Source organism: Oxyura jamaicensis, chromosome 6 (genome assembly GCF_011077185.1).
Source record: "Oxyura jamaicensis isolate SHBP4307 breed ruddy duck chromosome 6, BPBGC_Ojam_1.0, whole genome shotgun sequence".
In the NCBI taxonomy this organism is placed as follows: domain Eukaryota; kingdom Metazoa; phylum Chordata; class Aves; order Anseriformes; family Anatidae; genus Oxyura; species Oxyura jamaicensis.
In genome coordinates, this window is record NC_048898.1 from 26,321,888 (window position 1) to 26,348,641 (window position 26,754).

At 38.6% G+C, this 26,754-nt stretch overlaps 1 protein-coding gene across 5 annotated transcripts in view; it reads right to left on the bottom strand.

The window, feature by feature from the left end:
• The window catches only part of GPAM (glycerol-3-phosphate acyltransferase, mitochondrial), a 48,693-nt gene that overhangs the window by 5,039 nt on the left and 16,900 nt on the right, over positions 1-26,754 (bottom strand). For 2 of the 5 annotated variants that reach the window (XM_035329392.1, XM_035329391.1), the window contains exons 2-18: positions 23,977-24,107; positions 21,850-21,972; positions 18,819-18,892; positions 16,373-16,486; positions 15,012-15,161; positions 14,025-14,121; positions 12,918-13,054; positions 12,205-12,304; positions 11,260-11,472; positions 10,707-10,820; positions 8,591-8,676; positions 7,521-7,636; positions 6,566-6,636; positions 5,243-5,507; positions 4,591-4,733; positions 3,258-3,335; positions 133-273 (exon numbers count right to left, since the gene is read on the bottom strand). In XM_035329392.1, the coding sequence (XP_035185283.1) occupies positions 133-273; positions 3,258-3,335; positions 4,591-4,733; positions 5,243-5,507; positions 6,566-6,636; positions 7,521-7,636; positions 8,591-8,676; positions 10,707-10,820; positions 11,260-11,472; positions 12,205-12,304; positions 12,918-13,054; positions 14,025-14,121; positions 15,012-15,161; positions 16,373-16,486; positions 18,819-18,892; positions 21,850-21,972; positions 23,977-24,078 (2,124 nt within the window). In that variant the 5' untranslated portion in view covers positions 24,079-24,107. Of the gene's footprint in view, positions 1-132; positions 274-3,257; positions 3,336-4,590; positions 4,734-5,242; positions 5,508-6,565; positions 6,637-7,520; positions 7,637-8,590; positions 8,677-10,706; positions 10,821-11,259; positions 11,473-12,204; positions 12,305-12,917; positions 13,055-14,024; positions 14,122-15,011; positions 15,162-16,372; positions 16,487-18,818; positions 18,893-21,849; positions 21,973-23,976; positions 24,108-24,298; positions 24,572-25,493; positions 25,586-26,754 lie in introns of those variants that run through there. The other 3 variants (XM_035329390.1, XM_035329388.1, XM_035329387.1) reach the window with 3 other exon arrangements.

Here is a 26,754-nt window from a genome sequence, read left to right on the forward strand (position 1 = left end):
TTACCAAAGCAAAATATGACAGACTAATACTGGAACCAGCAAAAAGAAAAAGGTTTTATCCTTAGCCCTCCAGAATGAGAGAAGTAGTCTGTCTTCAAGGTTACTAGATTTAGTACCTTAGCCTTTCATTACCTTCAGGTAGCAATCTCTCTGCTCTTCTCCAAAATCACTGTCTTCATCTTCCTCATCACTTCTCCAAGTTAATGGTTCAGGGAGCTTCTTATCCCACTGCTGCTCCGTAAGACTGGGACTAACATCCTCCTGATCATCCTGCTTAAATTTGAAAGACAAGGTGGTTAAATGGGTAACATAAATAAATAAATAAATAAAATGAAATCTAAGCAACCAACAGGCTTATTTTATAATCTCATCCAACTAAATCAGTCTCTTCATTAAGCAACACTTAACGAAAACAGGGGAGACCCTTATAGACAGGGTTGAGATATGCAGACAGAAAAGAAATTTAATGAAAAAGACTGTTTTTCTGTAGCCTGCCTGTCATATAACAGTGAAAATCTCTGCTGTAATGTTGCTGAACCTTCCCATCAGCAGCCAGGCAGCAGCAATTGCCAAGAAAGTATTTCCAATTGCATTAGCGTAGAAAGCTGAGACACTATCTGGATGTGGATGTTGCTCACCATTGTACTGTTACTTTAAGGACATATTAGTAAACCGTGTTTTATTGTATTACAATAGCTGAAATCTCAGTTAATGCAGAATGCCAGAAGTTGCTATTTCTAAGTGCTTACTGCCTCTAATGATGTTGTTCGTGTATTTGTCGCCACATGAGACATCAGTTGGAATATAATGAGCCAGCTTTAATTGCCAAGGACCCAAATTGTTTAAATCTCAATTATACCAAGAAACTTAGTCCCCTCTACCCGTTGTGTCGCAGCAAGTCTGTTCTGCTAATCACCCTGACAGGTACCACCCAGGTTTAGCCTACAAATACTCCACCAGTAATCTGTCTTCATATCAGGGCACGGATTTACACTCGTACTTACCTAAGACACAAGTAAGCGTCTTAGGTAAATACACATTTCAAGGCTTCTGAAATGAGTGCATGGCAGCAAGAATACCACTGATAGATTTTTTCACCTTGAACTATTTTTTTTCACAATATCCATAGTTTGTTTTTCATCTATTTAGGAAACAATTATTAATTAAAGGTTTTACTGAAATTAAAGTGCTCTGTAAAGTCATAAAGTATTGTAAAGTTCTGTTGCAAAGAAAAGATGAGGCAATAAGCACAATCGAAAAGTACAAACATACTCGAACTACCCAAGTAGTGTTTTAATTCTCTTGTGCAATAACGCAAGTATGTCACAAGTTCAGGTGCACAGTAATTCAGGTGCAACAGAAATACTCCAACTAACTGATGCAACAGTTACTTTCAACAATGCATCTTCAGAAATCAGTTTCAGAGATAGCAAATACACACCCAGAAAAATAAGGGAAACCCTTGTGTCAATCATTCATGAATATTTGTTTTGCTCAAAGTAGAATAGAGATTCTTAAAGGCCACCAACACTAAGTCACTCAGGAAAGATCCCCATATCCCATATAAATCATGCAAGATTAAAAACAAGTGGATAACAGACATGTCATTATGATTACTGTCATAATATTCATGACAAAGACAATGGCTTCTGTAGTAAATGAAGTATAACATCCTTCCCATCTCACACTATGATCAGATGTTATATTCAGAATGAAGCAATGGGCAGCAAATAAGCTTTAAAAAATACTTGAGAGATGTGTTGGGATTGTTTCTTATTTATAGAAGCCGGAAAAGAATCGAGAAATTTTTAAAAAGAATCGAGAAATTTTTAAAAAGCACGTATCAATCAATGTATTAGGAAATTTCCCAATGTGTTAAATTCAGCAGGAAAACAAAAACATCAGAAGGTGCAGAAAGTAGCTACCCCTTTTAGATAACAGGTTTTAAAAACCCACAATCATTTCCAAGCTGTCCCAAGTCATGAAACAATTACTGCTTATAGTGTTTGCACTGATTATGTGAATTCTTGATGTTTTAAAAGAATAAGCAGGCATAGAGTTTCACTAAGTTTAAGAAGTTTACTGATGGAATGTCTATTTTTTAAGCATTCAAATGTTGCATTGGTGTGGTATGTCAGATAACACAACCGAGTGTTTATACACTGTCTAACAGTTATGTATATCCCACCTATAAGCAGCCGAGTACCAGCCTCAGCAACCAAAATGTACAGAAGAACCATCAGGAAAGGTTGCATACTTGAGTACACAGAGGTGTGTATCTGCTACCGTCCACGCCTATTTTGCTCATCTGTCCCCAGGCATGGAACATACAAGTTTCTTCCTAATCCACTGAGTAGCATTCAGTTTTGGATTTATTTAATAATGATTACATTTTAATGCATGATAATATGTCAGTAATTAAGATAAAAAGCATGTAGTTGTAACTCCAAAGGAGGAGAAAGATTAATATCCAGGAGTATCAAATAAATATTACCTACAATTACTATGTATTAAAAAAATATCAAAAGGTGCGCATTAAGACTAGGGAGGTGTAATGGCCATGAGCACATGAGCAAGCACACCAGAAGTATCTCTAACCTCTTTTCAAAGTAGAAAGCTGGAGAAAAAAAAAAAAAAAAAAAAGGCAGCCAAATATCTCTTCTCCATGCTATTTTACTTTTTGTCACTTCCCCCTGGGCTCCACGGATAGGTTACTGTGCACAAAAAATGTCCGGGAAGTAACAGTATGCTGAGTCAGCCGCTGCCTCATCCCCACATTCCTTAACAACATATGCCTCTGGTGACAGATTGCACCACACAGCAACTCCAAAACTTCACACTGCGAGCAGAGGAGGTTTACAGGAATTCCTAGATCAATGCAGAGGAGTCCAGGAGTGCCAAAAGATCTGTTCTTTTAGAAGTAGAAATTAAACATCTGTGTAGCTATACTACAATTCTAAAGGGCTCCAAAAATAAAATCTCCATTTCACAAGGCAGTATAAAATGTCATCTTTAGTAGGTATAATGGAATGGGACAGTGACATTACAGTCATTTGTCGGCCCACTTTGACCATACCCAAATGTCTGATGCTTATAAACGTAAGAATCAAGTAGCATCAGGCCTAGACTTGTTCATTTGCTACGAGCCTTCTGTAATAACATATATATAGAACAAGACTAACAACTAACAAGCATAAACTACCCACGGCTAAAGTCACGTGCAAGAAACAGCACATTTATTATCTCTGTCATCTTACCTCGGCAACCAGAAGAATACCATATTGTATTAGCCGTTCCACTGATTCATGGCAGACTTGATATATCACCTGACAAGGCTGCAAAGCAAAATGAAATGCACTAAATAACATAAGATAAAAAATGGTATCCATTGTACCCATTACAGACACACACCAGTTCCCTGCTCTGTATGATTGTTTTTAGATACAGCATTATTATTCCTCTTAAACAAGTTATTAATCTTTTAGCACCATAATCCAAATGGACCACTCTCATCTATCCTGGCAGACAAACAATTTTTTCTGTCTGATGATTTTTTCTGGAAAAAAATCATCATAAAAGTAAAATCATTCAGACTTAAAGCAGTAATTTCTTTGGAAGTCCAAATAAAAAGAAAAGTCCTTTTTTAAGAAATTGCCTTGTATGTTTTGAAGCTGAATTTAAAAAAAAAAAAAAAAAAGCACCTCACCCCTCACCTCTTTTGCATTGATCATAACCATGTAGGAATTATTTTTTAAGTTAAAAAAAAAATTAGTTATTAACTCTGGAGGCAGAAGGATGAGATTACTGAAGAACTCTACCGTATGAACTACATTACTGCCCAGATAAAAATACTATATTTGGTTTATGTTTCAGTCAAAAAGGTGAGAGTTGGGAAAAAAAAGCCTGCAAATTTAAGAAAGAATCTGAGAAACTCTAGAATCCTAAGTAACTTGTACATATAAAAAAAAAAATCCAGCACTGAAAATTGTAGGCATCTTTCAATACTGAGATAACGTGAGTTCTCTTCAATACTTTGCAACAAAACAAAAACCGAAGTCAGGCCATATTTAAAATTGTTACTAATTATTAGGTATGGCACTGTGGGGTTCTTGCACAACAATGTAAATTAGGGTTAGATTCTCAATCTGGAGCCTTAGCTTCCAGTGTAACTTCAATCACACATGCAAACTCATATGAGTTTGGTACTCTTAATTCTTGTATTTGTTTAAATCAAAATATTTAATTAGCTTTGGGGGAGCGTAGATAATAGTTGTAATGGTCTAATGACATTAGCAAGACAAAAGATGTTAGAAGGCATTAACAAGTCCAACCTGCAGCTGTTGGAAGCTGACAGAAAGATCAACCTCATTCAAATGTTCAGACATTTCCTTGAAGCAAGTGGTAACAACACTTTTTCCTTTTTAAATGATGTTCAACTTCCTGCTACCTTTTATCATCAGACTGCACTTACAATGAAAATATCAGAATCAAGACACTTCAAGAAAGCATTAACTCTCTTTTAAGTAACGACAAAAAAAAAAAAAAAGAAAAAAAAAAAAAAGAAAGTGGACAATTAATACAATCACTTACCAAAGATATAGTAAATTCATTAGAGAGCAAGTAACACAAGCTGGCAGCTTTTCGGACAAGGTGTTCTTGACTAATCAAACTGGGGGAAGCACCGTTGGTACCATTTCTGTACCTCTTACTCTGAACCGCACGAAGACTGCAGGCTAGAGCAGAAATAAACATCACCAGAGTTTTTCTAAAGAGCTTTACAGCAAAGGAAACTTAAACTTTTGTTTTTTTTTCTATTTCTCGGTCTATAAACAGTCAAACATTACACATGCAAATGAGAAATAAAGAATCACCATTATTCCTTTTGTTTTTAATGTATCTCAGGTTGAAATAAATTCTCATTAAAATATTGCTAAACAAAGCACAGGTTCTGCCATATTGGCTCAACAATCTGCCAGTGCCTTTCCTATGGCAGTGAGCAATACATTAATGCTTCCAAGAAAGATAAAGGCTGATGGGAAAGTTGAGTGGAAACACTCCAAAAAACAAAACCAAACTTACTTCAACATCAACTTTGTTAGGGTAAACAAGGGCTTAAAAAGGAAGGTGAGAAATACATACTAGTAGTAAATTACATAGAAAACTGGGTTTGGGGTTGAGTGCAAACACTTTTTGACTTCAAGGGTCACAGAAATGTCTTTCCATGGTAAACCCCAGCACGTACCAATAATTGCCTCTTTAATGAATACATGAAGAACTCCATTGCTGTAGAAGTTAAGTTCAAAGACAGCAGGTATCGTTGTGCTGGGAGTGATGAAGAACTCATTGTTTCGACTAGTGTTTGTGATATTTACACAGTTCCCCAACAAATGGATGGCATGCATAACAACATCATCTGAGTTCCCTGAAAAACCCAAGTCAAAGTCACGGGCTAAGACCTCTTCCTTCATGGAGAAGAAATCTTCTACCAACCTGGAAAGATCAGTTCCCTAGAAATAAAAACAGAATCAAAAAGTAAAATAATTTTCTGCACGAGAGTTTATCTGTACATTACATGTATATAAGCAAACACATATTTTCAATAATCCAAAGCCAGTCATATTAGAAAGCCTTGTTTTTCACTGAAATAGACCGGGGGTTTTCAATTACATACAATTAAAGCCATGCATCTATTTGAGAATGCAAGATTTTTGTTTGAATCTTGGTTTATTTCACAACCCACAGAAACCAAAGTCATTCTGTAAGAAGTTATGTTAGAGATCTCGTATTTCCATTACCTCCAGTATAAAACAAAGGAATGGTTTATCTGGCCACAGTGTAATTAACAGAACTCACAAGTGGTTGGAGATAGGTGGAAGAGCTTGCCTTCCTTGTTTTTTTGGCAAGATAGCTTCAGATCACATAATAAAATGCTTCTTTCATCCCATTATTTTAGGAAATTGGAAAGAGTGTACGATGGGAATAGTGATACTGACTTTGACTGGGAAGATTACACACCTGACCAATACTTTTCAATGTGTTTTCAATTTATGTGCAAAAAAAGCTTCAAATTGGAGAAAAAGGAATTACAGACAAAATGCCAAACATGCTTGTAGGAGAAAAAAAAAATCCAAACCCCATGCACAAAGGTTAATTTAAATATTAAAATAATTTTGCCAACTTGGCACAATATTCTAGTAACAAGGAACAGCAAAACTCATTTGTAAATTAACTGAAGAGGTGCTAGCGTATTCAGTGGTAAATGTGCTTCAACATCAGAGATCTACAGTGTGATTTTAACACAATGGACAAAAAACATTTACTCTTTTAAAAAGGCATAACTGAATTTTGAATTTAAAAATCTATTTTTATATGAATGTATATTGTTATCTCATCAATAATGGATTATCTCCAAGCATTCACTGCTAACCAAAATACAAGAGTACATGAAATCCACTTCAAATGCATCTCTCTTCTCTTGTCAGTATCATGCAATAGTAGAATGCATACTGTGCTTCTAATTAACAAGTTTAAAGCGCTGGCCATTTATGCAGCACAAAAGCCTTACCTGCCTATGTCTATACAGCAGCAAACAGGCAACGATGTGGGTGGACATCACTGCACAGGATTTGTTAGCAGCTAGAAGTAAACAACAGCAAGTTAAACTGAAACACTTCAACTATCAGAAAAGTTTAGAACATCATTACAATTGAAACACTATCCACTACTTTTAAAAAGTAGTGATACTGGCAGAGAACTGTACATTCTGAATGAAATAAAAAGCGTATTAAGTCTATATAGTAACAATAAAAGGCTATGAGCTATAGAATTTCAAGCATGCTCTGACACTACCGTATCTCAGCCCTTAGTGCTTCAGCTCTTTCTAGCAATACATGATGATCATCATATTCACCCTACAGAAGTAGCATAAAGACTATGGACAATTCTGGAGACTTGCCGGCATGTAAAATATTAAAGTAATCAAACTCAGGCTTGAACTCAGAAGCCTGAGTAAAACTCAGAAATTTACTAAGCTAGAAGTGCTGTTTCGTATGCATCTTTTAAATCTGAAATCACAGACCTGCCAACTGAAATGCACACCACATAGCCTGTAAGCCAGTGGTCCATGCAGCTACATGAATTTATGAGAACAGTAACATAAATAAAGCCTACAAGACACTGAAGGAACTTCTTACATGGCACGATGAGAAGTCATTATATCATATTGGTACACTGATAATCAACAGAAACACTTCAAATTACATCAAGTTCAGTATACTAGTAAAATAAATACACAAGTTACCAATACAAACAGAAGGTTTGTACAAACAAGACAGTCTATTAAACATTCCAGAGGGATGGAGGATTGCAAAGGACAGTGAACTCTCAAGAAAGCATGTGAATTCAAGAAATGATCACCTGGAATGGAGAGAATTTGGAAGTATGACACTGTCAAACAGCAAGTTAGTTCATGCAACAAGCAAGACAAAATAGGTAGCTGACAGTGATACTGGAACACTTACTGAATAAAATGTGCTCAGCCAAGTTAGCTATCAGCTCTCTTCTGTAGGGCTCACTGGTTATATCCCTGGTGTTAGGCAGTGAAGCCTCTCTACCTTCATCCACAGTATCATTAGGTCTAAATACAGAATAAAAAATTGTATTATGACATTTAGATTTACATAGATTATTTTTTAGCTACACTAAATGAACTACAGTGCAAAAATACACTATGAATTCTGATAAGGGCACAAAATGTTATGCATATCAAGCTCCACAAGAAGTTGAACGTCTACCAACTTTTCCAGACACTTTCTGCACACTAAAGAACAATCCAAGATAAGAAGAACAATCCAAAAGAAAAAGGGCAAACAGAACATTTGCCTTGTCCTGTGGCTATTCATGACTTTGCTATTGCATCACTTACACCCCACAGCTCTTTTCAATGAATACGGACAGAAGTAGATTAAACAGATCTGCCTAGAAGGCAGTTTTCAGCTCAGCCACTTCCACAAGCTAGAAATCGTCTTTTGTAGGGACCTCAAACTTTCCAAAGATAAATGACTGTGTCTTTACTAAGACCACACAGGTTTGTAAAAGTCGAGCAAAACTACAACTAAAATCTAAGTCTTTGTAACGAATGCAAGTCTAGCCCTATGGTGAAGTTTTTCATTTCTGAGTGAGTCATATGCTTGAACAAGGGGTACTCACTCACAAGTTCTCACTATTTGGTTTGGAATTCTACCGAAATCCACCTGAGATGTATGTTTGTGGGTTCTAAAAACATATTCTTCCTTTTTAAGTGTTATTTTTCTTCGCTGACTAAATTATTCTGTAAAATTTCAAATTAAACCAACAGAGGTCACTGTAATTATTTTTTTAAAGCCTCCTCAAGCTTATTTGAAAAAAAAATATCCCCAGAAAGAATGCAACTCTTGGAATAAATTGCACAGTTATAATCGTATAATCATTGGGGAGCTCAAGCATTTCTTGAACTGTAACGCAGAATACTAAGAGCCAAAGGAAAATTGAAAAAAATAAAAATAAAAATCAACCTGTCATCCCTCTCCCCAACAACTAAAAAAATCTCTACCTTGATGGAAGTATAGCTGGTAACAAAGCTTGTTCCAGAGAAAGAGGAGCAGGCACAGGTTTTTGACTTTGGCTGTTGACGTATTCCTATTAAGAGAAGGATTTATTTTTGTTGTGTTTTTTTTGTTTGGTTGGTTGGTTGGTTTTGTTTTGTGTGCTTTTCCCACCTTACTTCTGCATTCAACTGGTAACACTATTTATATGAAAAAGGCAATTATTCAAAAATACAACAGTGATTAAGAATAGCTTACATTTAAAGAGTACTAATAAGGTTACAGAAGTGACAAGTTTGCAACACTTTATTCTCTTTAATTCTATTTTATGAAAAGGAAAACTTTCCACCGCAAGGAATCCATACTTGGTGAAAAACACTGCCACAAAAAACAACACATAATCCCTGTCAGCATCTTGCTGGGAAGAAGTCCTTTGAGACTAGCTTCTCCATGAGTAAATTAATGAGAACTGCCTTCATTAGCATGAATGAGAGCGAAGTCTAGTACTCATTCAGAACCCACAAAGAGATGATAATTATTGCTTGGTGCTGCTTTCCTCAAACACCAGGACAGGGAGCATCACCATAGGTAAACACCACTATAGAAGCTTTAGCTGTAAGACATCACAAAACTGAAGCGCCCAGGAAGCAGGCATCAAACCACATACTTGGAATTCTTGAATCCCACGTTTCTCAGAAGACTCTCCTTACAGGTTAGCATTTACATTACTCTGTTTTCAGGACACTGTGTTCTTCCAGTTCCTGTGAAGACTAATGTGGGAAACTACAGAGCCACTTAGCCTGCTGGTCAGAAAAAGTTCTCTCCCAGGAAAGCTGTTTAAAAGGCTTTCACGGCCAGCTCTCCCTCTTCTGCTTCTAATTCTGTATTCACAGAACTTCAAAAGCTCAAAATTAACCCCCAAAAAACTCATCTTAGAAAAATTTGCAGTGATATAGCTACTTCAACTTGAATTGATATAGTTATGTTTTTTGCAAATCTTGGTTAAGGCATATTTTAAAAATTTATGTCATGCTTATTCTACTTCTGGAGTACAAGAAAGAATGCACATACAAACGAGACCTGGCAAAGGCTGCTAGGAAGGTATAGAGTGATCAGTATTTCACTAGATTAAGAGGGCAGATAACCTTCTTTTCCTTATACTGATACAAGAACAATCATTAGCTTACTACCAAGAATAGCCTGGAAGTGACCCAAGCCTTCTTCTTTGGAAGTGAATTAGTATCTTTCCCTACTACGCTAATTATAATGCCGTGCAGACAGTCCCAATAATTTCATGCTGTGGTAATTGAACCCTCCAAAGCTCTCCAACCTACTGCTTTTCTGAGAGAAGTAGGGCAGAAAGAAGAATGCCTAATTAATTTGAATAATGTTCTAGTAGGTTGTTGTTACAGCAGTTAATCTTATTAAAGGCACACTAAAAAAAAAAGGTATACTGTAGCAGAAGACAGATTAGTGAAATGCAGATAAATTAAGTATAATACTAGCAAATTCCGCAAAGTGATAAGGGAAAGAAAGTGAAAGCAGCTGGTAGTGAGCCAGCCCCTTCCCCAAGAAATGACAGAACAGTATTTTGTGAATTAGTACAGGCAACAGGTGAAAACTAATATTGAACTATGGAATATGTAGATGGGTGATATATCCATGGTGCCTTTATAACTACTAATTTGCTTAGCAACTTTAAAAATCCAATGAGACAAATACTGTTCCTCAACAATAGTGTTAACCATTCAATTACTTAAATTGAACAACTGTAACCAGTTTCCTCCAACTACAAACATCTATACTACATAAAGAATTACTACATGGTACACAGACCTCTTCAAAAAATGTTAAAACAAAAAAAACGGTGAAAATATTTACACTATTTCAAAACTAACATGATCCATTATACCAACTTTTAAACTATTCCAACTTAACACAACTGTGTCTGAAGATTCATGCCTTCAGCAAAACAGGGAACTTACATACTTTGGTCCTGCTGGAATAGAATTCTGCAGATAATGCTAATAGTGACTACCCCCAATGAGAAAATAAAAATAGGTGTCCCATTACTGAAACAGCAAAATCAAACTTCAAAACAAATCTTCAAAATACCAAACTTACTTTTAAGGAAAACGGTTGTGCAAAATCTACTCTGACACACCCATAATTCTTCCGTAGCATTCTGAAGACTCCTCTAGCTATACTCCAAAGGCTTTCATTCTTCTTAGGCTTGCCCTGGAAAATATGAGTAGTAGTTGGCTTTGGGTGTTATTTCTTTTTGCTTTGTTTTGGGGTATTTTTTCTTGCTGTTTTCTTCCAATTTTCAGTTAAAAAGTTATGTTTAAAATGAAAAATGCATCCAACAGACAAGAAGGCCAAATCTTCTGACACATCTTATAACTTCAAGTAAGTCTAGAGAACTACTGTTTTCCATGTGTGTTACCATTTGAATGTATTATTTTTTATGTCATGGATTTGCATTTAAAATTATGTTACCTATACCTCGGCACTCCCTATCAGAGAGGTTCTGTGATTCATGGCTCTACATTCTTCATCACTAATGCCAAGTGCATGTGACAGAGAACTACTAGCACATAATTTAACTGTGTAACACATTCTCCTGTACATAAGCAGAAAATCCCCAAGGCAAAACAAGCTGTTAAATTGCTCTTACCAGCTGTTCACTGTTATAGTGACCTTCAATTATGCGATCATAGGAGATTCCCACAGGTATAATTAGGACATCAGGCGTAGCATTTGAGAAGAGAGCATCCACCACCACAGATAAAAGACCCGCTCTAGCACTGGATGTCTTTCCACTTCGAGACCTTGTGCCTTCCAAGAATATTTCTAAAAACTGCTGCTGTCTCAACAATTCCTCTATGTGCTGAATACAAAGAGATAGAAAAAGAAGACAAAATAAATATCTTCATATACTCGTATACTGGCAAATTCACATTTGAAACATATTGCTCCTTAGCAGCAAACATTTCCTTATAAAACAATGGAAGACCATGAGCTGGCATGAATACTTGTAAGAACAAATAAAAAGGCAATAATTACTGCTTGACACATACCCAGACCAAACTGCAGTTTAATTTGCATGAATATACAAGCAGTATAATGCCATTTGTTCAAGAACATCTCTAGCAATGGTTGATCTAGCTGATTTGCATATGTCTCTTCTGGTTCCTCAGTACATCCCATCTTCTGAGATGCAAATAGAGCTATTTTACTGAGTTGCACAAAGAACTACATCAACATATCATAAACAGAGACTTCTATTAAGTTAATAAAATCAGTGTAGATAGGCCCCAGTACAAAAGAAATCAGAGAAACAAGACTAAAGTTTACTATTAATTCAGAGAGATTAATTCCTCTTACTTTAACAAGGATTATGCAAGGTGAGAATCTTCTCATCCTCAAAGGTACCAGGCATTCAATTCTCTCTTATTTCACACATTCAAGACTTGATACAAAAATGCATCCCGCTTTTCTAGCATGAACCCCTAGACAAATTCAAAGCAGTAAAAACCATCCCCAGACTGATGGATATTACTCTCCTACTTGCCACCCAACTGAAATGCTACCTACGGTCACAAAGACAAGAAGTACATACCACATAGAGCAAAGCTCTGTAGAGGAAGTCCTTACGACCATCAGGACTCTGATCTAACTTTCGACGAATGAAAAATCCTCCTAGCTTGCGGATCAATGTGCTACACAATAAAGAAGAAATATACTCATTGGTTTCAGATTGTACAAAACTACTACATAGCCAGTATAAAATTCCCAGCACACAACAGGACACCCTCTGAGTCAAGATATTCTCCCTCTTTTCTTGCTATTTACCACAATGTCCAGTGCCTCTTCAGAGATCAGGTATTCCTAAGTTCTTTGTCACTGGCAAAAAAATACCTAAAAGATCTTCAGATGTTCTTCTGCCACCAGAAATACAATTTAAACAGACATCAAACTGGAGTACTATTCACTCAGTACTGTCACTGCCCAATAGTCATCTCATGTAACTTCATAAAGAATAGCAGCCTATTCACATATGGTTTTCACGTACTAATCTTCCTTTACTCAGCTACCCACTTTGAGACTCCAGGAAGAAATTATTATTCCTTATCCCACTTAATTTCTCAAAAGGATTTTGTTATGGTCTCTCTCCAAGAATGCAATAGGAACCAAAAAATTCTACAGAATTGCCCAGTAATACTGACGCCTTTACAAGTAGATGTATGATATAGTGCACAACTGGTCACCTGATGATTCCCCCACCTCAGCCTTTTTCAAATAATGAAGTTCCCCACAGTTTATCATCATTACCTGAAGATGGGGATGTTGAGATTGTTCCCTGCAGCAATATAGGGTGCTTTGATGTTATGGCAGAAAAGTATGAATGTAAGGAGCAGGTAGTCAATGTGAGATTTATGAACAGGCAAGAAAATAAGAGGCAAATTCATCTATGGAGAGAAGAATAAAATAAATAATTAAAAAAAGACAATTGATAAGAATAGTGTGGAACATCACTTCTTTTCTAAAATCCGTCATCAAGATTGCTAGTATATTATCAGAACTGATGTTGCCAACACTCATTTTGTCTACTTCTGGTTTTCGTTCAGCTATGACGAGAACATTTCAATGAACTCTACTTTTTAATTTTCAAGGACTGTAGCTTTTAGTTGTAACCATAACCAGACAGAATGATTGATATTCTTTAGATTCACAGTACTGATAAAACAATCAAAAAGTTTCAAGGGATGTGACCAAATCAGCGTCACCAAAGTGTTGCTATTTCTTTCTATAAGACATCAACAAGAATCTATGAATAGCAGGGTTCCCACCACCGTAATCAAAAGATAACAGAAAATATCAGGAACCTTTTCTTTTTTAATCTAATTTATGCATTTATCTAATGCATCTTCATAAAGTAAACTCTGCAAAAACAATCGATTCCTTTGAGTGTAAACAAGATGGCTGAATTTAGGGGTTATTTTAATCAATTTCAATAAATACTGAAGGGCTGGCAACAGATTGCTAACAAGAAGCTAAGTTCTTAAAGTTTATTATTCCAAATTAAGAGCAATTCTGAAAATCCTAAACATACCTACTAATTTATTACTGCCTGCCTCAGCACAGAAAAAGGAATAATGCTGGATGCAGGTTTATGTGATACATGATTCAACCTTACGGTGAAAATCTGATCCTGAAGCAAAGATGAAGACACTGCTGACACAGTATTTTAGTTTACACAACTCAAAGAACATTGCATTTAATTAAAAATATTATTTCTGAGCTTTGAGACAGATCTGTCTAGAATCTGGTATGACAGAGACTTAAGAGAACTCTTATGAAAAGATGAAGCACTGCAAACATTAAGAGGAACTCCATCAGAAATATGCCTTACTAGATTCTTTCCCACCTCACCCTTACCTCTGTTGCTGCTTTGACCATTTCTATTTGACCTCTGTGGATCTGAATATTCCAGAAAAAGCTATTAAACAACTTCAGTAACACCCAGCCAGTCAACCTGAAAAAGGAACAAACATAATTCAAAGAACTTCATTCACTGTTATATTGCTTTTATATAACTTTTAACTGCCTTCACTTGTATATTGCTTCCATACAGCTAAAGACAAAGCCATAAATTCTCATTACTTCATATTCAAAAAAACTTACTATGAAATCAGATTGCTTAACAAGTCTTTGCCTATCAACAAAAGCCTCCTGTAATTATGACACAGAAGTTGTGTCAACTGCAGTGCAGGCTGTTCACACCGCAAAGACTATTGTATTTATGTGGCAACTAACAGAGGTCCTATGATTGATTGCAGTAACTAAGCCCGTGGATAAACATGTTAGGTGACACGGCAAATCTGGTCTTGTAGGAAAACTTAATATAGTTACAAAAAAAGATAGGGTTTGCATCACAAAAGTGAGTGAAAGGACTTCGAACATGACAGAAGCAAATTGATCGTTAGTAGTGAAGTCGTATATTTTATCTAAGATAACACTCGAAGAGATCTGTAACTACAGGCTATGATATTCAGTGTGTTACTGGAAAAAAGATCTTTCACAGTCTAAGATCCTGCAGCTAGCTGCTCTTCCCTGTATCAGCCTCAAACAACAAAGGATACTAATATTGGTCTAAGCATTAGCAACAAGCCTAGTTTGGGGAGAAAAAAAACATTTGCATTTAATCACATCATAAGATTTATCCCTTGAAAAAGAGGAAGGGTTTTTGCTGTACCTGAAAATGAAGAACAACAACCACCTCACTAGGTGATGTTAGAAAAGGATTTTTTATGAATAATTATTCATCAATTATGAAAAACATGTTACAAGCTCTGCTGGTATAATACAGAGACAGCTTGGCTGTTCTTTTATCCATTGACAAAGTTGATGAGCCATTTTCCTTACCTGATTAAAGCCGGTGACACATTTGCTACCATTTCCTGGAGAATTTTCCTAGCTTTTTTCTTCACTTTGTTGATAGCTTTAGGATCCGTCTGAGCAAAACTACCTGGAACACTTGGTTCAGAAGCTTCATCTACAATGGCCTTCTGTACTCTAACATTAAAAAGTAAAACTTATGAGACAGTTCTGCAACAGAAGAGTTCAAGACAGACAACAACTGCTAGGAATTATCTATATACTACTACCAGAGTTAATTTGCAGGCATAAAAGAAGATAAAAAGCCACACCAATGTTTTGTGTATTCCAAATGAATTCAATTTAATTCAGTACTGCTAAGCTCTTAATTAAAGACGTGGATGATGGATGGATACACTCAGATTTGGTACATAAAACAGTAAGTACACACTTGATAGGTACTGATACTAAGTGATCACTGAATTTCAGAAATGATTAATAAAGTTAAAACTGCAAAAAGCACAGTTGAAGTCTCCTCTTTGTTCATACTTTTTACTACCATAGTATTTTCATTTACCTCATTAGACAGATTTATGCAGTTGCTATTTTGCATTTCTACAGTATCTCCCCACTTGAAATCTCAGTTTTACAAAGTGTAACTAAATTTTATATGGGCTGTTTTTCCCGTTTAAAATTTATGTAAGAGAGATTAAGTGGATTAACACACTGTAACTGTGGCACGAGGTAGTCTGCATTGTTTTAGAAAAGCAACGCCATCATCTTCAGACGGGACTTGAACATTAAAAATTCAGGAGAGTTTTCTGACTAAGCTATACTGGAGGAGTGGGCATGTGGCTGTGTTTCTCTGTGTCCATGGAAATCTGATACCTTAGTAGCTGATCAGGGGATCAACATGCCTTTTAAGATGCAGTAGATGAGATAGGAAACAAGCTCCACAAAACAAAGAGTGGGTATAGACACTCTATAATCTTTTTCCAATTTTGCTTCACACTGTTGTTGCATCATAAACTAGGGTAATCTGCCACTTTCCCATTATTTGTGAAGCACTGAAAATTTTTGATGACAATAGTATGGCTTTAGTAATAACGATTTAACTTGAATTAGATCAACAAAAGTTTGAAGAGTTTCCACACAGCAATTTATTTTTCTGTGTACTGAGTCTGCTGTCCACCCACTATGCTCTATTCATTTGGAGATTAAGAATTACAAATCTCCCTTCTTAGTATTCAAACTGAAATTGAAAGCCACAGTCCTGAATGTCTGTGCTAAAGACACTGTATCTTCTAATATATTTTAAAGGCATGGTTTTCACAGCTGTCAGTTTCCAAATTTGTAGATTACAATATAATGTACCAGTCACTCAAAAAAATGGTTTTGCATTATCTTACCTGCTGTTATTCAGCACATTTTCTGTCAGATTCTTCGCAAACATTCCCTTATGAACATCCCTCTCTTGCACAAAAAGAACATAGCAAAGCCGTCTTGCCAGCCATCCTCTGTACCTACAAAAACATGAAGCAAGTTTGAGTGCCAGCCTCAAAATAAACTACTGGCAAAAAAAAAAAGGAAACTTAAATACTAAAAAGCAAAAATAAGTAAAGATATTTGAAGAACTACTTAACAACTTCTACAATTTCTGTATCTTAAGTCCTGACCACTCCTGAGCTTATTCGTTATTATTCAGTATTACGCAATGCTCTTTCATCACCTTGCACACATGGAAGTACTTGAAGCTTGCACTTTACCGCTGAAAGATCTTCATGAATGCAGAAGAAAAAACTGTGAGAAGCTGTTAATCCAAGAAAGATGAAGCATGTTGCTGGAACCAGGTAGAAAGTCTGGGCCCTGATTAGCAGTTTCTCTATCCTCTGCCTCTACCAAGTGACACAGAAAGCAACTGCCTATAGTGCCGTTGACGACACAGCAGTAGGGCAACATGGAAAGAACTACAGGGATACAGAACGAAGCATAGGAAACTACTGAAGCATACAAAGCCCATCATTTTTTTCATCCCTCTTCACAAAATGTCTGTCCTTAGGACTGGCAGTGTATTGCAATGTATTGCTGATGCTCCAGTGGGTGTCCCAGTCCTCACCCTAGATGGAAACGCTGCCAAGGTCTCATTTCCTTGTGGCCACCTGAGCTGCCAATGTTGGCCGTTAAACCTCCCTACTACATTTCAGCATATTTACACATGTTGTAAACAGTTATAAAAGATGAGAAGAAACTTGCATACTGCAAAATGTCAAACAGAATTAGCCACAACTGCTGTAATTGGGATGAGTGCATATGCACAAGCAATCAATACTGTCACATAACACGTACACAGATATTCAGACTGTCTCTAAGGACAAAGAATTTTGCTAACCATGTTGTCAGGAAAGTAGATTGGTGATGCTGTTTTAATTGCTTTTCCATTTTCCCCTTCCCACCTGAGTTTGAGATAGTTTTATTGATTTTTCTAAAAAGCAAAGCGAAGGAGATACGCTTCTTTCTGTCAGGAGTTTTTGTAACTAAGAACAAATTGTAACAGCATGCATCTATTAGAGGGACCTGTCAAGGTATAAAGGCTTCTGTATTCATTTTAAAGCTCAGACACAATGCAGAACAATTAGAAAAACTTGTTTTTTAATCGTGTAGCAAGGATATAAAAAACACACAGAGCAGACCCAGTCAGGATGTATTGTTTTGTTCAGAATCTTGCTCCAAATTACCAAAGCTGACATATTCACACCTCAGAAAAAGGCCACTGATAATTCTTGGCCTTAGGAAGATTATGGAGACACCTGTTATTGTGGAACCACAGGGGACCTCAGAAGTTTATTATAGTTTGAGCATTGAGGATTTTAATGACTTTCTGAGCTAAAGGCATTTTATTTCAGAATAGTTCATTAACCCATATTTTGTTGCCCTTATGTTTCTAATTTAAGAATCTCTGACTATTCAAAACCACTCAAGGATGAGACTTCTCAAACTAATATAAAAAGTTAAACACTATTTCAGTTATCTTTCTGTATTCTAAACTACAGACTCAACTCTTAAAAAAAATCTTTAATTCAAATTGAAGAAAGAACAGTCCCTAACATTAGCTTCCTCCCTCTCAAGCACAGCACAATACTGCCTTTCTTCCACTCAGACACTTTGGCTCATTTCTTTCAGGCTGCTGGCCTCTCTTTGTTTGCTCTGGTTCCACAAACACTGCAGAATCTGCTTATGCTAATGATTACTGCAAAAACTTCAGCAAGCATTATTAACTTTCCAAAGAACAAAATGAAGATTTTTGTGTACTTCAGCATCTTCCTTCCAGGAGACAAGATATAACTCAAGTAGCACAAAAATACATACTCATTTTTATGTTGAATACACCATCTTTCAAGAGCTGCATTCTGCCACAGAGGCAGAGGAGTCACAGTCTAGCAAGACATTTTCAGATTTAACTGTCATTAGTAATAGCAGTGAAAGCCTAAACTGTGAGCCAGATCTGCTCAGTAAATTAAAATGCAGCCCAAAGTCATTCTTAAGCACGGGAATAAAACAGCTCCTCTCAGCATTATGCTACAGATGCTGCCACTTGCGATGAAGGAAAAAATGTGGTTTTTTTTTGTGAAATAGGTATGACCTTTACACTCCTTGCCAATAATCCCAAAGGACTTTGTCCTGTTCCTGAATGCACACAGCCGAATCTTACAAGTATATTATTTTCCTTAAGTCAGCATCAATTCCTGCATTTCAGGACTGCAATGTACATTCATTCTGGACTATCCTAAAGATTTCCCTGCCACAAGAACAGAACACAGTGAATTTCAAAAGTAAAAGAAAGACTTGCTACTTTACCTGGTATGCGTTTCATTGATATATATGACATTACGTAGTCCCAAAGAAGGAATACTAGCATTGAAGAAGTTATCCTGTAAAAACAAGGAGAAGATTGGAAAACCATTTCCCTATATAAGAATAGTTGTGTCTTTACATTCCTAATAGCATTTAAAATAATGCACCGTTTTTCACCTCTATTGTAAACAAAAGGCAACGCAGAGAAGTGCTAAATTTCCTTACCAAGTATACAGAAAATGTTTTGAAATGAAAACAAAATTCAGAAAGTCACTACTCCCAACTCCAATGCTTTCAGTGTATTCTCTAGGCTTCACTGCGTACAGAAAAATGTTCTCGTTATTTTCTTCAAGCCAGATTTTTTTTAATTATATTCTGGTGTAACATAAACCAGGACTTGTCACAATACAGACCTCTATTTGAGCCAGAAATTCATTAAGCCACACTCAGCATTAGTAAAACCACGAGCCTTTTTACGCTCGGCCTGTGACATTCAGTTTGACAGCAGATCAGGCATCACATAACAGCAGCCCAGGGGTGAGAATATCCATGGTTACATGGTAAACTGTCTTCACATTCCTGCTCTGCCTGAACAACAAACTCAGTCCAGCCTGCTACATAAAGGCCCTCCATGTCAGACTATTAACTGCTCTGGGATGAGTTTGGGAGCAGTTCCACTTCGGATAAACAAACATTCCCTGGCAGGCAGACCTGAACTTTAATCTTCCATTTTCCAGCTAAGAACCTTGACCAAAAGATTAAATATTATTGGGGCAGAAAGAAACTAATTCTAAAACTGGTACAGCACCAACAGGAAACTATAGGTAAAATCGCTGGGATTGTGCATTTCAAGGAAGTCAAAGGCAGGGAAGTTAAGGAGAAAGATGGTTACCAGCAACAGCAAAGCTACAGAACAGCCTCATTACCAATTTTGCAATGGGAGACAGATAAGAGTCTTATTTGTTTGTAGTTTGTTTAGGACACTCCATTTGCCACATATTGAAAAAACATGAGTGTCCTGTGTCATTTGCAAAGCAGGTAGAAATTACACACTGCAGTGGCAGCAAACACTCTTGCCCCATGTTAAGGCACAGCTGTGTAGTATATACAATCAACGAATTGTAACTTTAGGCACTTAAATGGAAACTTTCAATTAATACCAATTTCTCACAACGTTCACTCATAATTTTGTGCACAATGACAATTTCTTGGTCTCCCAAAAATCAGCAACAAATCTGAGGATGCATCAATGAGTGCCTGAGTCCACTCCAGTGCTCTAACCATTAGGTTAAAAATTTGTGCCGTGAAATCCATCCTCCAGGTGCCTTGTCACACTTCAGCTTTTGCTTGTTTAATCCTGCTCTGATCCTCTGTCAGGCAGAAGATGTGGTTCTGTGAGACGACGTGAGCTAATCTCCCAGCTCTGCACCACAAGGGAGCAGCCCAGCTCCCACACTGCCATGCCCTACCCTTTCCCACCACCTCCCCAACTCGTAACTTTCATCACCACTAGCACTGATGAATATCAGACCCCTTAATGAGCCAAATTCGTTCAGGTAAGGCAGAACACTAAGATGGCCACAGACTTAATAAATAAATAAAGCAGGTAATTCTGCTTGGTGAACTTTATCAGCCACAGGAGAGCAGGAAGAACGTCAGGAAAAGTAAGACTGGCCACTTATAGCACCAGAAAGGTGTTAGCTTGGCCAGCTCACTAAGGAAATCTGTCTTGCTCATCTATTCCTCTTCCTTGAGATAATTAACTAAATATGCAGCACAAAAAAAGTGAAACGTGGACTCTAATGAGAGGATCTGGTTTGTTATTGTCTGCAGTAAGAGCAGTATCTTCTTGGGGAATAACCCAAAAAAAGACTTGATCAGGTCATGCCTCGTTCCTAAGTGAGATCTCAAGACTAGTAATTACTTACTAAACAGACAAAATACAGAACAAGATTTTTCTTCTTAAAGAGTAATCCCCAACATGAGAGGAATAGCCTAATTACTAATAGCCTAATGACTAAATGCATAATGGCCCTAGTTACTACAAACCTTTTTACAAGTCAAAACACTCCAGTGTTTGTCAGAAGCAGTCCCAGTTTCACTAGTTGCCTGTTTTGCTGCCCATATCGTACGTACTCTTCACAGCACATTTGGATTTCTATCCCACATTTGTGTATCACTGCTGTAGCTTTCTTTTGGCATAGTAATAAAGTGAAATAACACCTTCTCCTTAGTCAAAGGAAAAGAAAAGACTCATTTCAGTCTGGCCAATTATGGAGCTCAGTGCAGGTGTAGTAGCTGAGTGCAATGTAAAGCCTGCGGTGTACACATAGTCAAGCCAGATGATGAACTTGTTGCACACTGCATTATGCCATTTATCAGCATTTTACATCTTCAGCCTACAGAAAACCTGCTCGATGCAGTTCAATAAAGGTCACATTTTAAATCAGCTGGCGCAATGTCTCCAGTGCCACCCTCTTGATGCTGTTCCCAGCAGACAAATATCCCTGCCATTGTAACTGGCAGGTCTTGCTGCCGGGATGGGCAGACAAGCCAAGAACTATTTGGGTGCAGAAAACCAAGCTGTCTTCTCAAGCACAGGACTGATCTCTTCAAGTTTGAAGGGAAGTATATTGCTTACTTTCAAAACTGTGACTATTGTGTGGATAGAGAATTAAGTAACCTAAAAATAAGCCTTAACGCTTTTGTAAGCACCAAATTTCCATTACTAATCCAGTAGAGCAGATAATTTTTTTCATACATTTTCTTAGTACTAATTCTGAAGAGCTGGACAGTTTTGTGCACGGAGTAAGTCCGCACTGAAAAGCGGGAGACAAAGCATCACAATAGATCTGTGTCATCCATTAATTCCATGACAAAGAAAATATAACCACAAACAAATGAGAAAAACTATATTCCTTTACAAAGTAAGAACATTCTGACCTTAATTCTGAAAGTAAGAAAACTACTGAAACTTCATTACACTGTAACTACGCATTATTGTCAAACATAATCCAGCCTGTAATCTTCTTACCCGGCTCTGGGGAGTGCATACGTAGCAACATCGTCCCACAAATGGCCTTTTTCTGCTCAACAGAGTTTCTTTCCATTTTAAAGTGGCAGATCGGAAGAGAGGAGGCCTAGAGTTACACTCTCCCTATGGAACAGAAGAACACCATGTCAGTATCCAGCAACATGTTTTAACGGGTATTTGAAAACTTTTGATTAGAGGTGCTGCCAGAAACACACACAAAATTATCACACACACAAAAAAAAATCCTGAAACCAATACTTATTTTTCCAAGATTTTTTCTAAAACAAATTCTATCATCTCCAAATGATGTGATTTAAAAGCAAAAAAACAAAAGCAAAAGCAAAACCATTGTGTTGTACATCTTGAGCATTGCAGCATTTGCTGACGTGAAATTTTGAAATAATAACTCTAATACAAAACAGCAAGGGACTTGACAGCTGAGAAAAGGTGAAGAATTTAACTGTAAATTACACTCTAATGTAAAGGTGTTCATAATATGAGCAACGCAGTTCAAGCTTTTACCGGACAACACCCTGTAAAATTGCAATTTGAATATACACGAAACATTAACGCCATTGACTCTGTAGGCTGTTCTTTGGCAGTTTTATTCAAAGCAACACAAAGAAGGAATCACTGTGCCTTCTCCAGTGTTAGAAGATTATAGAATGGGAAAAAAAAATTGAAAGTAAATGCATTTACAGAACACATTCTGTTTGTTAAGACACAACAAAAATGTACTTAACTACAAGATTTACAAAGACATTGGCTGTTCCCTTTAAAGTCTACTGCATTACTGCTTCCCTGAGCATAAGCATCAGGTCCACTGGATTCAGATTTTCTAAACCAAATATTGTAAAGTTTTTAACAAAAGGGAAGCCACAGAAACAAACCAAAATGAAAAGATAGCAAAATAAACAGAAATATGTTTAAAATCGCATGTTCAAATGGAATAGAAGCATGGTAGAACCAGTACCTTAAAACCAGCAAGCACATGGGTTAGAAACACAAATACAGATCATCACATACCCAGCTAGAAAGCCAGCCCACTGAGAAACAACCAGAAAGTCAAAAGCAATGCTGAAGATGAGTGGAAACAAAAATATGCACATATCACATCTGGCAAGCTGTATGAATTGCACTTATTCCAAGGCTAACTCTTCAACTGAAATAAATATGCACCAAAATGCTAAGTCTGGCCCACTCCGCGCTCTGTCACCCTCAGTAATGCTAACTCCTCATTAACCAACTTTGTAGCAAAAATGCTTCTGCTTGCCTCCAAGCCCTGACCAAACTTACCACCACTTTCTTACAAAACCTTTCCTATCTTTTTCGCTTGCCTGCCTTTATCCTACTCTCTCACAGATCTCTTTGTTACCACAGCTTGCTGTGTAATGTATCCTACTCCTAGCTAGATACAAAGCCCAGCTGCCAGGACATCTGTCCTTTTCCTCAACTCTGACCATGTCTCCAACCCTTCTTCTGCATCAAGTTCAAACTCCTCCTCTCCAGAGCAATGCCTAATTCTTCCCGACCTATGCTTCTAAACCAACCAGCACCCAGCTTGTCCCCATGTGGCTTTGTGCTCCACCCAACCCTCTCTGCTCCTTCCCCCTTTGTCTCCTCCAAATCCCCAGACTCACTCAATAGAGGACACGGAGTTTTAATAGGCTCCTTATTTATATCCACCAAGTTTCCTCTGCCTGCTGTACTGTGTGAATAGCTCCAACTCTAACGGTTACATCACCGTGCATCTTTAGACTCATGCTCCTCTTCCCTTGCACGTTTCAAACAAGTACCTCTTTTGGAACAGGAACCAGCTTTCTGTTTGACCTCAGTCTGCTACGGAATGAAATTCTGCACGTCTACTATTATATAAAATGATTACTAACATCACACCAGTAGATGGTGAGACTACGAATAGAGTTCAATATGAAGATTTTCCTCATCGAGCATCATTAGTCTTTGGCACAGCACTGAACTGTTTGTTCTTCCTTACGTTTCAAGTTATATTAAAACCAAAACCGTACCATACATTAGAGATGATATAAAAGTCCACCTTCAACTTGCATACAAAAACAACAAAACAAAAGGTGAACATGGCCAGCCACATTCTCAGTTTTTACTTACCCATTCTTCACTGGAATGCTTACATCTACCGATGCTGCACTCTGCTGAGGTGGACACGTAAGAAACATCTATCGTTCCAAGGGACAACGCAGTTTCATCCATGACACACGAGTTGAACTGAAGATTAGAAGCTGTAAAATAACATATATTTATTTACAAAATACTCATGCATATATCGTTTCAGGGATGGGTATCTAATAATTAATTAGGTAACAGTTATTTTTGCACCTTTCAGCAAAAGTTAGATTCTGAAGAAGTTTCACTACAGTCAGAAACCAGCAGGATTTTAGTATGATAAAAAACCCACCACCATTTAACTCACCACATTCAGTTCGCATGACTGTGGCATACCAATCAGCTGTGTGCATGTTTTTCCTTCCCTTCTCTTCTTCCCATTACAGGTCAACGCAGCCCCCTTACGCTTTTCCACTGTTCTTCACTGCATGGATGAGACCATTTGGCCACAAGGATACGGAGGACGTTTCAGCCAGGGCATTTCGGCCGCTTTTGAAAGTTTACTATTCTCTTGCACTACATGACCTCATTCTTTCATCATTTGCTTCTGAAGGACACCAATCAATTTGATAACATTTCCTTTATGTTCTCTCCCAGTCCTACCCCACAGCAAATTTTATGTGCCTGGTCTAGCTGCAGTCAGACCAGTTTACAACCTCCTCGGACGGAGGAGTGCTCCATGAAAAGCACACCCCTAATTTTGAACGCGCTGCTGCCACCAGTGACGTTACGGGCTCGCTGGATTAAAAAGCACTGAGGATGTCTAAAATTGCACAGTTGTTTTAAAATGGATGTTTTATCGTTCATATAGTAAGAAAGGTAAATAATTCTCCCTCAAACAAACAAAAAAGGGAGGCCAAACATAACAAAACAACTTAGCGTTGTCTATCTGCAAAAGTCTGCATGTTAAGCTGTTTTGAAGTCCCATCAACAGAGGAATCCCAGCACCTTTATCTAGAAAAAAATACCACAGAGCACAATTCTGCCTCCTGCATCTGTCCCTGCAATGACACATTACAGCCCAGCTACAAGCCAGCCGGGAACGAGCCCGTGCCCATCTAAGATTTGCAGGAGCAAGGCCTAGAGGGCTCCATCCCAGCCCTGTGCCTCCTGCTGCCTCCCCAGGCAGCCCCGACCCTCTCGCGGTACCTGCCCGCACCAGCGGCACCCACCGGGCTCCCGGCACCAACTGCAGCCGGAGCACGCTCAGGCTCGCACTCGGGCATCGTTACACAACCAGAGTACATAAGGGAATCTTTTACTCTTGGCTGACTCTTTAAGTTTCATTTGCCCTTTTTTTTTTTTTACACTGAAGCACATCGATACTCAAACTACACAATAAATACAAAAGAGAGTCCCTGAATGCCTAAAGAATTCAAACGAAGCGTGTCCTCAAATCATGCTCAAGGTGACCTTGGTTGCACTTGCGTACACAACCGGCCTTTAAAACCCGTATCTCGGTATTTCAAAGCCTGCTCGAGCACTACCAACGTGGCACGTACCTCCGCCGAACGCTCCGCGCCGCCAGGCTCAGGCTGCGAGCCGCCCGCAGGCCGCCATCCCCGCGGGGCTGGGCGCAAGGACCCGGCGCTCTCCCGAGCTCTGCTCCCTCTCACGCCACCGCCTGCTGCCAAGGGGCCGGCACCGGCACCGGGACGCCGCCGGGGGTGGCCCCCGCCGGGCAGAGCCTCCGCGCCCACACGGCTCCGAGCCGCCCGCTGCCGCCGCCGGCCCGCCCCCTGCCGCCCGCCCTCGCCCCGCAGCCACCGGGGGGAGCAGCCCCGGACCCGGCTCCGGCTTCCACCCCGGTCCCTACCCGCGGAGAGGGCTCGGCGGCAGCCGCTGCCCCCTGCCCGCCCGCCGGCGCCGGGCCTGACGCGATTTCCTGAGCGCCCGCCGCCATGGCGCGGGCCCGGCCGGCCGCCGCGGCTCCCCTCAGCGAGCCCCGCTTGTCCCGACCCCGCACCGCCTCAGGGGCCTCCGGGGGTCCCTGGTGGTCCCCTTCGGGCCTCATGTCACCGCCCGCCGCCACCCCGGCCTCCCGGGGGTCGCTGGGCAGCCTCCAGGCAGCCGGCTCCATCGCCACGCTGCCTTAATCCCCCCCCTCCTCCCGGCTACTTTTCTCTCCGATTAGGGCTGCTAAAATAAAAACCCTGAAAAAAAAAACAATACATAAAAGCATGTTTGTGTGGGTGCACAGCGGCTCGGAGCTGTTGAAATTAGAACAATTGCAAAAAATTCGGGACAGGTATCGATCTGCCTACCTGGCCTTGCAGCGCTGCCAGTTTGTCTTTTGCTGAATGCAAAAGTAAATGTTGATAGAGATTGCTGCACAGAAACAAACACGGACTAATAGCATGTCTTGGCTTCGGCAGTCTTGGCTATTTAAAGATAGCATTTCTGGGGCTTAGTCTGAGTTACATGCCTGTGCAAAGGGGGTTGTATCTACATTTCTTTGAGCCTGCACTGATATTTAATACAGAGCAACACAGGTATAAAGTGACAAAAAAATAAAAAATCATTTTATGCTAATGCAAGCACCCCATTTACAGTCTTTTTTTTTTTTTAAGTCACCCAAGGACATATTCTCGTTCTAGATGCCACTTCGAACTTAGGACAAAGGAGAATTAGAGAATTACCCATGTTTTTCACACTTAAAGGAAATGTGCAAGATGCGATAGACAGAAAACCAAACTGCTGCATGCAGTTGTGAATTGCCCCATTTCCCGTGACTGAGTATCTGAGGAGAATATTTACTATTCT